Source organism: Carlito syrichta, unplaced genomic scaffold, assembly GCF_000164805.1.
Source record: "Carlito syrichta isolate Samal-C Ts95f unplaced genomic scaffold, Tarsius_syrichta-2.0.1 Scaffold304449, whole genome shotgun sequence".
NCBI classification, from domain to species: Eukaryota; Metazoa; Chordata; class Mammalia; order Primates; family Tarsiidae; genus Carlito; species Carlito syrichta.
Genome location: NW_007248545.1, coordinates 323,818 through 338,617, shown reverse-complemented (window position 1 = coordinate 338,617; position 14,800 = coordinate 323,818). Strand labels below are relative to the sequence as shown.

At 43.1% G+C, this 14,800-nt stretch overlaps 1 protein-coding gene across 1 annotated transcript in view; it reads left to right on the top strand.

The window, feature by feature from the left end:
* Nucleotides 1-14,800, top strand: part of SCNN1G (sodium channel epithelial 1 gamma subunit) — a 29,678-nt gene that overhangs the window by 7,720 nt on the left and 7,158 nt on the right. The window contains exon 5 of the mRNA XM_008059943.1: nucleotides 785-948. Within this exon, the coding sequence (XP_008058134.1) occupies nucleotides 785-948 (164 nt within the window). The remainder of the gene's footprint in view (nucleotides 1-784; nucleotides 949-14,800) is intronic.

Below are 14,800 nucleotides of genomic sequence, written 5' to 3'. Positions count from 1 at the left end.
TTTTATTGTAGAGATGAGGTCTTGCCAAGTTGCCCAGGCGGGTCTCGAACCCGCGGGCTCAGGCAATTCACTCACCTCAGCCTCCCAAAGGCGTGGGATTACAGGATGAGCCACCGTACCCGGCTATACTTGGAGCTTCTTAAGGGAGGCGGGGAGTAGGCAGAGATGAGGAAGGGGAAGGGGAGAGGGGGAGAGGGGCTGCATTATCATTGCCTTGACAAGTTTAGGCTGTGGCACTCCCATATATCCAGTGAGATGCGACTGAATGGTTTCAGGCCAGGGAGGGACCAGTCTGACTTCCAATTTTCAAAGTTCCCTCTGGGTGGGGGGTGCAGCAGAGACTTAAGGAGCAAGAGCAAGGGCAGGGAGAGATGTTAGGCAGTGAGTAGATACATCATTAACAATTCCTCTCTTCCCTGCATGTTCTCCCTGAGGGTTCAGGCAGCCACAGCACATCTCTTTGAATGTTCAGCAAAACTCTCCATCTCAAAGGGCCACATGGAGATGCATGTCTCAGGCAGAGGAGCAATTTTCTTATGCTTAGCAAGAACTGTGACAGTGATACTGTGTTTGAACCCTTACTTTGAGCGAAATCCTGGGACACAGCAGTGAGCAAGTCAGGCACAACTCTTACCCTCATTGAACTTCCAGTCTATCCCTCATCCACCTCTAACTTGTTGGAAATGTCTGGGTCTTCGTGTTGAGACTCCCAAAGCAATAGGTAGGCCACCCCAGGGGATGTTTTCCTGCCCTTTGACCACAGCAGGCTGCCTTATCTTCCCAGGACTTCAAGTCATCTTGTACATAAATGAAGAGGAATACAACCCATTCCTGGTGTCCTCTACTGGAGCTAAGGTGATTATCCATCAGCAGAATGAATACCCCTTCATCGAAGACCTGGGAACAGAGATTGAGTCAGCAATGGCCACCTCCATTGGAATGCACCTGGTAAGAGAATGTTCTGATTTCTGTAAGCTTGGAGAGGAGGAAGACTTTTCAAGCATAACTGATGAGGTGTTAGTTTCAAAAGGGAGCATGATCCTGGGTTTTCCAGTGGTCATCCCAGTATTTACACTAAAGGTTCTAATTGCATTTTCTGTATAGACAAACAGGACAGGATACCATTTTGGGAAAGCATTCAAGAAAACTCCCTTGTTCCAAAGAAAGATACTAGCATTTATGGAACCTATGCTGGAAGCAAGGCATTAGACACTAACTATATGCTTTTCAGTAATATAAGTAGAGTCGTTTAACATCTATCTTTCTGGACTGCCTAGAGGCCTTTACAGTATGTAAATAATTATTTTAAAGCCTAATGGGAGGTCACAGGGCTATCAAAGATCTATGTGGCCCATCACATTTTCCATCAATTTCGCCTCATTTACCAAGAACCCCTTCTCCCTGCAAGTTTGACTTATCTGATCTCACTGGGAGCTGAGAACCCTCATACCTATCAACAGAGCACACTTGGGCTGCAGACTCCAATCCTTGAGTCAGTTATGCCTATCAGGAGCAGAGGGGCAAGGTGAGGATTGTACTCTGATGCCCCTGGACACCCCACTGCTTGTGCAGTGTTTTTCTTTGCAGGTCTGGGGTCTTTTTATACCAGTCTCTATGTGTCTGTCTGTCTCTCTCTCTCTCTCTCTCTCGCTCTCTCTCTCTCTCTCCTTCATAGAAAGACTATTAAGAACTTATTCAAAGGAGCTGGGCACAGTGGCATGTACCTGTAGTCCCAACTACTCAGGAGGCTATGGTAGTAGGACTGCTTAAGCTCTAGAGTTCAAGAACAGCATGGGTAACATAAAGAGACCTTTTCTCTAATTTTTTTAAAAAGAACTTAATAAAGGGAGTGTATGCACAAAGCATACTAGAGAGTATACCAGGAAGAGTGTATCTCTCTTCTCTCTCTTCCATTCCTGACCTTCAGTTCTCTCCTTCCTCTTCACAGAGACCACTACTGTTGCTAGTGTGTCTTGGCAGGGATACTCTAGTCTTATTCAAGCGTGTGTGTATCGGTATAAGCATTTCTCCTTTTATGCAAATACAAAATATTGGTCTGCCCTGTTTTTCTCTTGACCCTATATCCGGGAAAGGGTTTTATAACAATGCTTGTAGATCTGCTTTGTTCTTTTTTTTTTTTTGAATCAGGGTCTCTGTAGCCCAGGCTGAAGTGCAGTGGCATGATTATGGCTCACCACAGTCTTGCCCTCCTGCCTCAGTCTCCCAAGTAACTGGGACTGTAAGTGTGTGCCACCACATCTAGGTAATTTTTGATTTTTTGTAGAGATAAGGTCTCGCTATGTTGCCCAGGCTGGTCATTCTTCTTAAAGACTCACAATATTCTACTGTGTGAATAAGTTATTGAAGCAATCCCTGCTGATGGACAGTAGGCCACTTCAGGCACAGTTCAAAGCAGTGGTACAATGTGATGTGTATTTGTCTGATTATTTCCTAGAAGTATGTCAAACAGTAAATATATTTGCCAAATTGCCCCAGTGAGGATGTAGCAATTTACAACCATCCCAGCAATATATGAAAGTAGTTGTTTCCCCACATTCTGACCAACATAATATATTACTCAACTTAATTCTTGCTAATCTGTCTTCATGGTAGCATGTTTTTCACCTGTTTGTAGGAAAGCAAAAAACAAATGAAAAATCTCCTTGACCTCCTGCCTCAGTTTATTTATATCCAAACTTCATGTCTCAAATTAAATTTCTTGGCCTTTGGCCATTATCCATCACAAACTTGTCCTCTAGAGCAGTGGTTTTCAAACCTATTTGACTATCAGACTCAGATCTACTGAATCAGAATCTTGGGTTGAGCCCAAGGAACTACATTTTTACCAAACTCCAGTGGTTATTCCAAGAGGCTGCACACTTGGGAGCTTCAGCTTTAGAAACTTGAGCAATTCAGAATTAGAGGAGAAGCCTAATAGGTCTTCTTAAGTGAAAGTGGTGAAGCTAGAATGATACAAAAGTCTACCTATGGCTTTGAACTGAGCTAAGAAGGGATGTGGCAGGCATTTGGGGCTTGACTAGACATCTCTCATTTATCCATTCAACTGCTATTTTCTGAGTTCCTTCCTTGTGCTAAACACCAGAGGGTACATCAATATGGAAGGCACTGTCCATGTCCTTATAGAACCTAGAGTCCAGCAGAAAGGGTAGATAATAAACCAAAAGGCACAAATGAGTCATTGTAATTGCCACAAGCACTATGAAGAAGAAATGTGGACTGCATGAGAGCATATTATAGAATGCCTGACCCAGGGTTCATTTTTAATGGGGGAAGGTAGGGTTCAGGGAACACTTTCCTGAGGAGTGCTATTTAAGCTGAGACAATGGCGATGATGACCTGAAATGATGCTATGGCTTCATTCTGTGGCTTCTCTACCTCATGGTGCCCCATGAAAAGGACAACCCTGGACAGGGGTAGCCATCAGGATGGTGTTCTGGGAGGCTGGATACTCTCAGGAGGCATGTAATTTAGGGGCTTTCTTCTCTGTGTACCAGCTCAGGATGTATGAATGCTGATTGTCCTAGGAAAAAGCAAAACTCTTGAGTCCCAATCTGCTCAGACTATGACTTGGAAAATTGTTGAGATATCACATAAGTTGCTAGGCCACTGATCCTTTATTTACTGCTAGATGGCAAAACTCCCAGATCACAAGAATAAGCATTTTGGTTCTCCATCCCCTATGCAGTTTCATCTGCACCCTAAAGAGGGATTTGAGATTTGCAGTGCATCCTTCCCTTATTGTTTCACTGCCCTCTCTCTCCTGTCTGCCTCTCAGAGTCTGCCAGTTGGGATGAGTCACTAAAGCTTGCAAAAATACAAGAAAAAAGGAATTCTGCCCTCTGGTTCTCTGCTCTGAGCTTGAAAATACCCACCACATTCTTAAACAAATGTTCTCTTTACCAATGGTGGGTAAACAAAGACTTAGGGGAGTTTTCTGCTACACCTAACTTGAGATGTAGAAAATCAAAGCCACAGAGCAGGGTCAGTCAGCTCTAGGTCTGATTTATGAGCATTGAGAACAACAACAAGAAAAAACAGGGATTACTAATAGGTCAACAGAGGGTCACTAAGAAAAAGTCCAAACTAGACTTCCTTCCTTTCTTGTTTTATTTACTTATTTTCTGATAGGTGTGTTAATCTGGTAGACTCAGTCAGTTGGTTAATAAAACTTCCTTTACTTATTGAGTGATTGTGTGCCCAAAGCACTGAATATTCAAAGATGAACACAGCAAACTTCCTACTGTCAAAGGTCTTACTTTTAAGAGGGGGAAGAAAAAAGTCAACACAACTTTGTAATGCAGTTCCCATCTCTGTGGAAACAGGGATCTTTTTTTTTTTTTTTTTTTTTTTGAGTTGGAGTCTCACTCTGTCGCCCAGACTGGAGTGCAGTGGCTGCTCCCGGCCACCGCAGCCTCGACCTGCTGGGCTCTGGCGATCCTTCTGCCTCAGCCTTCTGAGTAGCCGGAATTACAGGCATGCGCTACCACGCCCAGCTGATTTTTTGATTTATTGTAGAGATGAGGTCTCGCTGCCCAGGCGGGTCTCGAACCCGTGGACTCAGGCAATCCACTCAGAAACAGGGATCTTATCTGTCTTTTTCCCAGTCTCAGTCCTTAGAACATAGTAGATTCTCAGTAAATATTGATGGATGATCAATGGATGGGATGGATGGATAGATGGGTGTACGGGTGGATGGATGGATGGATGCCCAGTTAGAAGCTATTGCAGAAGGCTTTCTAAATGATGAAGTCTTGAAGGACAAGTGCAGGCAAATAGTGTCAGGAAGACAAGTTCAGACAAAGAAGATAGCAATTACAAAGGGGTCAGAGAAAATATTTTAAGCTGTGTCATGAAACTTTTTGAAAGATAACTTTGGGGGCAAGCATGGTGGCTTACACCTGTAATTTGGAAGACTGAGGCGGGAGGATTGTATGTGCCCAAGAGTTCGAGACCTGCCTAGCATCATAGTGAGACCTCATCTCTACAAAAATAAAAAAATTAGACTGAGCGTAGTGGCTCATGTCCATAATCCAAGCCCTTTGGGAGGCTGAGGTGAGCCTGAGTCCACGGGTTCGAGACCAGCCTGGGCAACTTGGCGAGACCTCATCTCTACAATAAATTTTTAAAAATAGCCGAATGTGATGGTGCATGCCTGTAGTTCCAGCTACTTGGAAGACTGAGGCAGAAGGGTCACCTTATCCCAGCGGGTTGAGGCTGAGGTGGCTACGAGCATGTCACTATACTCCAGCCTGGGCGACCAAATGAGACTCCAACTCAAAAAAAAAAAAAATGCTGGATGTGGTGGCTCAAGCCTGTCATCCCAGCACTTTGGGAGGCCAAAGTGAGGGGCTTGTCTGAGCCCACGGGCTTGAGAACAGCCTGGGCAACTTGGTGAGTCCTCATCTCTACAATAAAACAAAAAATTAGCCAGTCACGGTAGCGTGCACCTACAGTTCCAGCTACTTGGAAGGTCAGGGTGAAAGGATCGACTGAGCCCAGCATATCGACACTGGCATGACTAGGAGCATGCCACTGCACTCCAGCCTGGGCGACAGAGTGAGACTCCAACTCAAAAAAAAAAAAATTAGCTGGGTATGATGGTGTGCACCTGTAGTCTCAGGTACTCGGGAGACTGAGGTGGAAGGATCACCTGAACCCAGAAGGTCAAGGCTGTGGTGAACCATGATCATGCCACTGCACTCCAGTGTGGGTGACAGAGTGAGGTCCTAACTCAAAAGAATAATAATTATTATTATTATTAATCCTGATTGAAGTGTAGTAAGTACACTGGAGGCAGTATATTTATAGTAATTCTAGAAAGTAAATGATGACAACCTTTGCTGAGGCAATGGCTACAGGGATGAGCAGAGAGAACAGAGTTTAGCATTATTCCAGCATGGATCAACAGCATTGACAACCAATTAACAAGAAGGACCAGGGGAAGTTAGACTGATATTTAGGTCCTCACTTGGGCAGTGGGGTGGATGAATGCCAGGTTCAGAATTAGGGAATACAAAAGGAGGGGTGTATTTGAGAAAGAAGATAACCACCTTAGTTTGGACATACCCAACTTGTTCCTTTGGGAAATCAAGATAAAAATAACATGTCCAGTGAGGAGATGCTACAAACCTAGAACTCAGGAGAAAATCTGGGGGATCATTCTAGCCATGGAAGTAAATGTCATCACCCAAGTCTTGAGCCAGAACTCTGCAAATGCAAACATTTAAGGTCTGAGCAGAAAAAAAAAATGGAGACACAGAGGCAGAAAAGTAGAAGCAGAAGCCGGAAAGAGTTGATGTCAGATAAATCAAGGAAAGAATATGAAGGAAGGCGTGAACAGAAGTAGCAAATGCAGTTGAGAGGTCAAGTAAGATAAAGGGCGAAGGTGTTCTCTGGGTTTGGCAACCAAGAGGTCACTGGTGTTCTTTGCCAGAGCAGTTTTCAATGGAAGGAGCGGAACAGAAACCAAAGTACAATGGGCTGAATGGTAAATGGAAGTCAAGGAAGTGGACAAGGGTGGACCACTCACCCAAAGAGGTATGGGCCAGGCCCTAGACACTGGGGAGGCTTCATTGTTGTTGCAAACTCTGCAGAACATTTTTGTCCTAAAGCACATAGACAACTTCTTTTCACAAGCACGATCCCTCTATAGTAAGGATTAAGAGCTCAGTTGGCTGAAATTCAAGACCCAGCTTTGTACCTTGGTTGTGTAATCTCTGTACCTCAGTAACCTCATCTGTAAAATGGGAATAATAATGATAACACTGCTACTTTATGGCTGTTGAGAATTCATTGAGTTCATGCATGTGAAGTGCTTTGCATGTAGTTAGTGCTCAAAAAATACTGGCTATTACTATACTTATTTTTAAGAAAAGAGAGACGAAGGGAAGGAAAAGTAAGTTTGAAGCAAAAAAGAGGGATTGTTTTTTTGATACCCTTCTCCTTTATGAGTGATATATATAATATAAGCATATATTATTATCTTATTATTAATATATTAGCATATTATATGCTACATATTGTATACTAATATATTATATTGTATACTAATATATTATATGCTATATATTGTGTACTAATATATTATTATGTAAATTATTATGTAATATATTGTTATATATGTGTGTGTGTGTGTATGTGTGTATATATGTAGTTGATACTAATTATTTGCCATCCATATATGTTACAAATATCTTTCCCAGTTTGGGGTTTTTTTAAAGAGTATTTTCTCACATGCAAAATATCAAATGTTTTCATAGTCAAAGTCTTCATTTTTCTTTTTTAGTCATTATGTTTATTGAGAGTTTTCCCTCTTTGAGATCAGATACTGAATGGAGTTTGCTTCCAATTATTCTATTATTTCATGTAATACTTTAGACCATTAGAATTTTGTCCACAGGATGTGAAGTAGAGATCAAGTTTATTTCTTCCTCCAAATGGTTAACAAATTGTCCTAACTTCATATATATATAGTAATTATTTTTCCTACTATTAATTAAAAGTAGTAGAAAAACCTTATCATACACAAATAACTTTTATTTTATTTTTGGGAATTGGGGTCTCCTTTATTGTCCAGGCTGGTGTGCAGAGGCACCATCATGGACTCACTGCAGCCTCAGCCTCTTGGGCTCAGACGATCCTTCCACCTCAGCCTCCTGAGTAGCCGGGGCTACAGGCATGCACCACCATGCCAAGCTATTTATTTGTTTTGTTTTGGTTTTTGATATTTTGTAGAGATGGGGTCTTACTATGTTGCATAAGCTGGTCTCAAACTCCTGAGCTCAAGCAATCCTCCTGCCTCAGTCTCTCAAAGTGCTGGGATTACAGGTGTGAGGCACCATGCCTGGCCACAAATAACATTTATAATATATTGAAAAGTTAAAACAAAACAAAAAAGAGTTAAGTCACTCATAATCCCATCTAGGGCAAAGTCCTTTCATTTTCATTTTTTAAAATTTGTTTGTTTGTTTATGAAAATGGGATCTACTGATCATACTCTTTTTTTTTTTGAGATGGAGTCTCACTCTGTCGCCCAGACAGGAGTGCAGTGGCACCGCAACCTCAGTCTGCTGGGCTCAGGTGATCCTTCTACTCCAGTAGTCCAAGTAGCTGGTACTACAGGCACACGCCACCATTCCCAGCTAATTTTTTGATTTATTGTAGAGATGAGGTCTCACCAAGTTGCCAAAGCTGGTCACGAACCCCTGGGTTCAGGCAATCCTCTCACCTTGTCTTCCCAAAGTGCTGAGATTATAGACGTGAGCCACCGTGCCCAATCATACTCTTATAATCTGCTTTTATTCCCCTAACTCAAATATATCATCAAACCATGTCATTGAATAATCTTCCACAGTCCCAGTTTTAGTGACAACATACTATTTTGTTGTATGAATGTAGAGTTTGCCATTATATACTAAATTCTTTTGGTATATACTTTTAACTATATGTTCACTGTCTGTTTCCCAGTAATGCAGAGTCTAGAATATTTTGGGCTCACTTTTTTTTTTTCTTCTCCCAGATCAGCAGTCAAATAGGTCCACTTTTAAATTGAGACCATATCTGTTGGACTGAAATGAATTGAGTGGGAGGTGGAACTGGAAAAGTACACTGAAGCCCACTAAGGAACACTTTGAAGGCAGGGCTGATGCCTTTGAACTTGAATCACCAGGCAGAAGGAAGGAGTGACAGAACCTTATCTGGGATTCAGATGGAAACATGTTGGGTGTGGGGAAGGGGTTGAGGAAGGGGAAAATGTAGAGGCCTGCAGGCCAATGGGGAGACCTCCAATGGTCCAGGCGAGAGAGGAGGAGAGCCAGACTCAGACAGTGAGAACTAGAGGAGGAGTTAACTGGTTTAAGAAATGCTTAAAAGCATCATATCTTCTGAGCATCTTTCTTTTTAAAAAATTTCTTTGTTAAAGATGTGGGGTACAATTCAATGTTCGGTATACAAATGTTCACTATGCAGGTATCCTTGTTGATGAGGTGTGATCCCACCTCCCCTGGCAGTTTCTCACTACTGCCAATCCCTCTCCTACAGTATTACGATAATTGTTCAAGGGAGTGAGAACATATGGTACTCTGTTCTTTGTTTCTTGATAGATTACTGAGTATGATCGACTCTAAATCCGTCCCAGTTGCTGCAAAGTCCATATGCTTGTCCTTCTTTATGACTGCATAATATTCCATTGTGTATATGTACCACATTTTCCTTATCCAGTCCAGTTTCAATGGGCAGCATGTTGGTTTCATGTTTTTGCTATTATGAATAGTGCTGCAATAAACATGCGTGTGCAGGTATCTTTTTTGTAGAATGATTTGAGTTCCTCTGGTTATATTCCCAATGAGCGTCTCTTGATGACTAAACGAGATTAAGAAGAAACAACTTCTAGAATGATGCCCAGGTTTCTAGCTTGGACAAACAGATAGATGGTGTGTCATTAGCTACTATAAGAAATACAGGCAATTGAGTAGACTTTTCGTGGAGGAGGAGGTGCCGAGTTTCATTTTAAACAATATGTCATTTCGCTTTTGCTGTGTGCAAACCACTCTGAAACCTTATATCGGCTTGCAGGCTGTGGGTTGGCCATTTGAGCTGACTTCATCTGAGCAGTTCTGATCTAGACCAGGCTCAGCTTGTCTCAACCAGTGCTTGCTCATGGCATTTGAGGGCAACTGCTGAGTCTGCTGGGGCATTTTGATTCTCCCCCATGTGGCCTCTCATCAACTGGCTAGTTTGGACTTGTTCCCATGGTGGTCTCAGGGTTCCAAGTTAGGCAAGAGAAGGCAAGTTCCAATAGTTAGACACTTTTCCGGTCCCTGGTTATATCATATTTGTTAATATCCCACCAGCCAAAGTTTAAGTTGCATGACCAACTCAGATTCATGGAGTGGAAAATAGACTCTATTTCTCTATGGGATGTTGGGATTTGGGCCACTTTTGTGATCTCCCACAGACATGGTGTGTTTAATATGCATGGGCCACCTAGGTAGAAATGATCAATGGTCAGTTGGGTCTCAGGAGAAAGATTTTGGCTAGAGGTCAGATTTGAGAGCATCTGTCAGTGATTTATGTTGCTATACTGGGAGTGGATGAAGTCATGCCTGTTTTAATAATTAAAACTAACCTCCATGGGGAACTTGCTACGTGCTAGGTCCTGTGCTAAGCACCTTACATGCATTAGGCTCAATTAATCCTCACAAAAGTGCTTAGGGGTGCCTGGTTGAGAGGGTGAACTTTGGGTTAGAATCCCAGCTCTATCTCTTTCTGGTCATATTACCTGAGGCAAGTTATCTTATCTCTCTGTGTCTCATTTTCCTCTTCTGTAAAGTGGGCCTATTGTCAAGGTTAAATGCATTGATGCGTAAGATTCTTATCATAGTGTCCAGCATGTTGTAAGTGCTCAATCAAGGTAAATTGTTGTTGTTATTGTTTAATCAAAATCAACTAGCTATGACGTAGTACAGTGATAATCTGAATTTAGACTTATTTACTGGGACCCATGGTCTGGATTTCTCTGGATTTCTGACTCCTTAGCTAGACTGCCTGGCACTACTGGCTGTTTAGGGGTGATTGACTGTTGACCCTAACATCTTTCCTCCAGAAGAAGCCCCTTAGGAGAACTCAGAATCCAGCCACCCTATGCCCTTGGTCAGGGAACCCAGTCAGGATGGGGTCATGGGAGGGGCTCCTGAGGCAACCTAGAGACCCAAAGCAGCCAAAGCCTTCCCAGTAATGAGTTCCTCTCAGGCCTGCACAGGTCCAAGAAGGAAACCATCCATCTGTTCTGTTCCCAGCCTGCCTATCACTGCTGCCCTCCCCAGCAGAAGCAGCAGTACATGTTTTCTTAAAGTGTGGGGTACAAGACAGGATTGGGTACATAAGTGGTTTAGGTACAGGTGAGGTTTTGGGCCTCCTTTGGACCTCACTTCACCTGGATTAGGATCAGGCACTCTTACTGATATTATGTGCTCTCCCTCCCCTGGCAGTGTCCTGCCACTTTCTTGTAGTATTATGATAGATGTTCAGGGTCCACGTATGAGTGAAAACATGTGGTACTCAGTTCTTTGTTTCTGTGATAGATTACTAAGTATGATAGACTCCAAATCCATTCAAGATGCTGCAAAGACCATAGTTTTGTTCTTCTTTATGACTGCATAATATTCCATCATGTGTATGTATCATATTTTTAAAAATCTAGTCCTCTTTCAATGGATAGCACAGTTGGTTCCATGTTTTTGCTATTGTGAATAGTGCTGTAATAAATGTGTGTGTGCAAATATCTTTTTTGTAAAATGATTTGAGTTCCTCCAGGTATATTCTCAGAAGGGGGATTGCTGGAACATATGGCAGGTCAATTTCCAGTTCTTTTAGAAAAAACCACACTGTTTTGCATAGAGGTTGAATTAGTTTGCACTCCCACCAATAGTGTAGAAGCTTTCCCTTTTTTCCACATCTTCACCAGCATTTGTTGGTTTTTGTTGTATTAGTGATGGCCATTCTTACTGGAGTTAGGTGGTATCTCAATGTGTGTGTGTGTGTGTGTGTGTGTGTGTGTGTGTGTGTGTGTGTGTGTTTAAAGATAGGGGGTACAAGATTAGGTATACAAGTCGTCATTGTACAGGTAAAGTTTGGACCTCCCTTTGGTACCCACTTCACCTAGTTTGAGATCAGGTACCCTTATTGATGTTATGTGTCACCTCGCTCCCCTGGCAGTTTCTAGCTACTGCCAATCCCTTTTTTATAGTATTAGGGTGAATGTTCAGGGTCCACTTATGAGTGAGAACATGTGGTAATCAGTTCTTTGTTTCTGTCAATGTAGTTTTGATTTGTATTTCTCTGATAATTAGTGAGGCTGAGCATTTTTTTCATGTGTCTGTTGGCTACTCATATATCTTCTTTTGAGAAGTGTCTATTCATGTCTTTTGCTCATTTTTTTAATGGGGCTATTTTTTTCCCCTTTCAGCATGAAATGCAGAGACAGTCCACAGAATGGGAAAAAATATTTTCCAACCGCATATCTGACAAAGGTCTAACATCCAGAATCTACAAGGAATTCAAATGTACCAAAAGGAAAATCAGCCCATTTTGAGAAAGGCAGGCCTTGGCCACCTGGAGAAAAAAGGGGTCCCCACCACCCTCAGAGCCAGACTTGGGTCCCTGCTGCTGTCAGCACCTTGGGGCACCATTTTGGCCTATTGACTGGGGCTGATAGACACCTCTGCCATGCCCTCAGTGGCTGGGGAGAGTGAGTCCTTTACTGTGGGGAGAGTTTTCACTCAAAGGAAGTCTCACCCAAAGGAAATGTACACAGTGGAAACAGAGAGATGTGGGACAGTTGTAGCTGAGCCTGGGAGACCAGCCTGGTTACCACCACCCTTCTCTAACAGGGGTGCAGACAGAACACAACTTGAAAACCTCTGAGCTGTGGTGAGGTGATCTCCCTGAGAAGGTGGCTTTGGGGATTACTGGTTGGGACAATGGTTACCACTGAAATGTGAAAACAATAGTTTGACAACCACCCTGTCTGGGAACAGCCTGGCTGGGCTGAGCACTTCCCAGATGAGGAGTGATTATGCTAGGTGGAAATCCTCAAAGTTTTGAGAAGGCAGGAGCTGGCTCTTTTGCTGCAGAAGCTGTAGGGGGTTGAGAAAAGCCCTGTTGTCACCTGCTTGCCCCTCAGGCTCTGCTACCACTTGGGTTTTCCCATGGACAGAGTTTATACTTTTAAAGGGTTACAGAAGGACTCCTATGCAACTGTCTCCCTCCCCCAGGCTTCTCAGAAAGAAGTAGATAGGACCTGGCTAGATATAAATGAGTCCTGCATCCCACATGTATGCCCCCAAACATACACAAGTGAGGGGGACCCCAAAAAACAGAATTATCTTTTGGAGGGCAAGCCCTTTATAGTACAGGCTTCCCCCACTAGGTAAGTGTTCTAGGAACCCATTGACATCAGCGTACCAGCTAGCATTGTTGTGAGAGGCTGTGAGAGGCTTCATTGAGGTTTTGTTGTTGTTGTTTTGGAGAGTCTTTAAACGCATTTGCCCATTTCATGATGATAATTTATGAGCCCATAATTTATGAGCCCATACCATCCACACCATGCTGAGTGTTCAGCAGTTTTTGACCAAAAACATGGCATGACCCCCATGCCCCAGCCTTCCTATTCACCCGACCTTGCCCCAAGAGACTTTGTTTGTTTGTTTGTTTACCTGGATGAAAAAAGTTCTCAAAGGGAAACATTTCACCAGTGTGGAAATGGTGAAACAAAAAACAGCAGAACCACTCAAAGGCCTCAAAATCTACAAGTTTAAAAACTGTTTTGAGAGGTAGAAAAAGGGTCTCAATAGGTGTATTGTATCAAATGGAGAGTACTTTGAAGGTAACTAAAGTTTAAACATGTAAGAATAAATACACAGTTTTTTATAAATGAATTCTGGGTTTGGGGGGGTTCCCCTCTCATTTATGCATATACACATGCTCCTGTATGCATACATATATGCATAGATACACACACTCACACACTTGCACACATAGACACACATTATTTATGCATGTATGTCACACACACATATACACACCTTTGTTTTTGTGTCCCTAGGGGTCAGCATAGAAATCAAAATGTCTCCCCACCCTCCTCACAAGTTCATCCAGTAGAGGCTTTGAGAAACTCAAGACTTCTATCCTAGTCAGAAAAGATCATTAGCCACATTTGTTCTACCCCCAGTTACTTCAGAAAGTAGCCCCAACCACCGAGAGCTTCGAATTTGATAAGCATCAGCACAGAGTAAAGGGTCATTGAGTATTCAGAAAGCATAAAAATCAAAATGACTTCTTACCATCAACTCCTGGAAGTGGCCCAGGGGCTGGTTCCCAGGGTAGAGGAAGCCCCAGCCACCTCTGCTGACCACACAATGGCTTACCTGAGTGGACAGACGCCCTCAGACAGATGCAAGGGTATTGCACTTTTCTGCCTCAGGCAGGTAGAGTCCGTTGCTGACATTCTATGCTCTGGGAACAGCTCAGCAGGACCTGGAGGCCCAAAGGAACATCTGTTCAGGGAGTCTGTGCTTGGAGAAGCTTAGAGGATGGCATGAAATTGAGGTGTTTTTTGTACCTCAGTGCCCACCCCAGCCCTGGTATCCACTAGAGGCTCTCCATCTGTTTTTTACCCAGCTATTAAGACTATGCATTCTGTACTGCCGGGGAAAGACGTTCACTCTTGTTAGTGAGAAGTTCAGGTTGCAGGGCAGAGTGGATGTGTAAGTACGAGTCTGTCTGAGATCCATACCGGATGTGACCTGGTAGTGTGGACACCCTGGGAAGAGGGAAGTCTGGCAGCTACTTTCCCCTTTGTTTGCATCTGTTGTTTAAACATTTTTAAATAGCATTGTCAATTGCCCTTGAGGTACTTACAGTTAATTGAGGGAGACTAATGGGTCAGCTGATGAACTGCAATACAAACACAAAGAGATTACAACCACTTGAGCTGGCTACTGTTTCCACCTGCATCTTCCTTCCTTTTTTCCCCCAATTGTCATTCTCTCTTCAAAGAGAAAAAGATTTTCTTTCTTCCCATACATCTGCTGTCCTTTTCCCTTTTACCACCACACCCCACCCCCAAGAGAAAAAGTGCTTAGCATGGGCACGTGTGTATGCACTAGCAAGCAAACACGCAGACCCTGGAAGCTCACTATAAGCTGGTCACAATTTGTGTTCAATGATTGCTCCCCTTTCAGAGATGTTATAACCCCACCCTACCCCTCTGTTCCCCCCC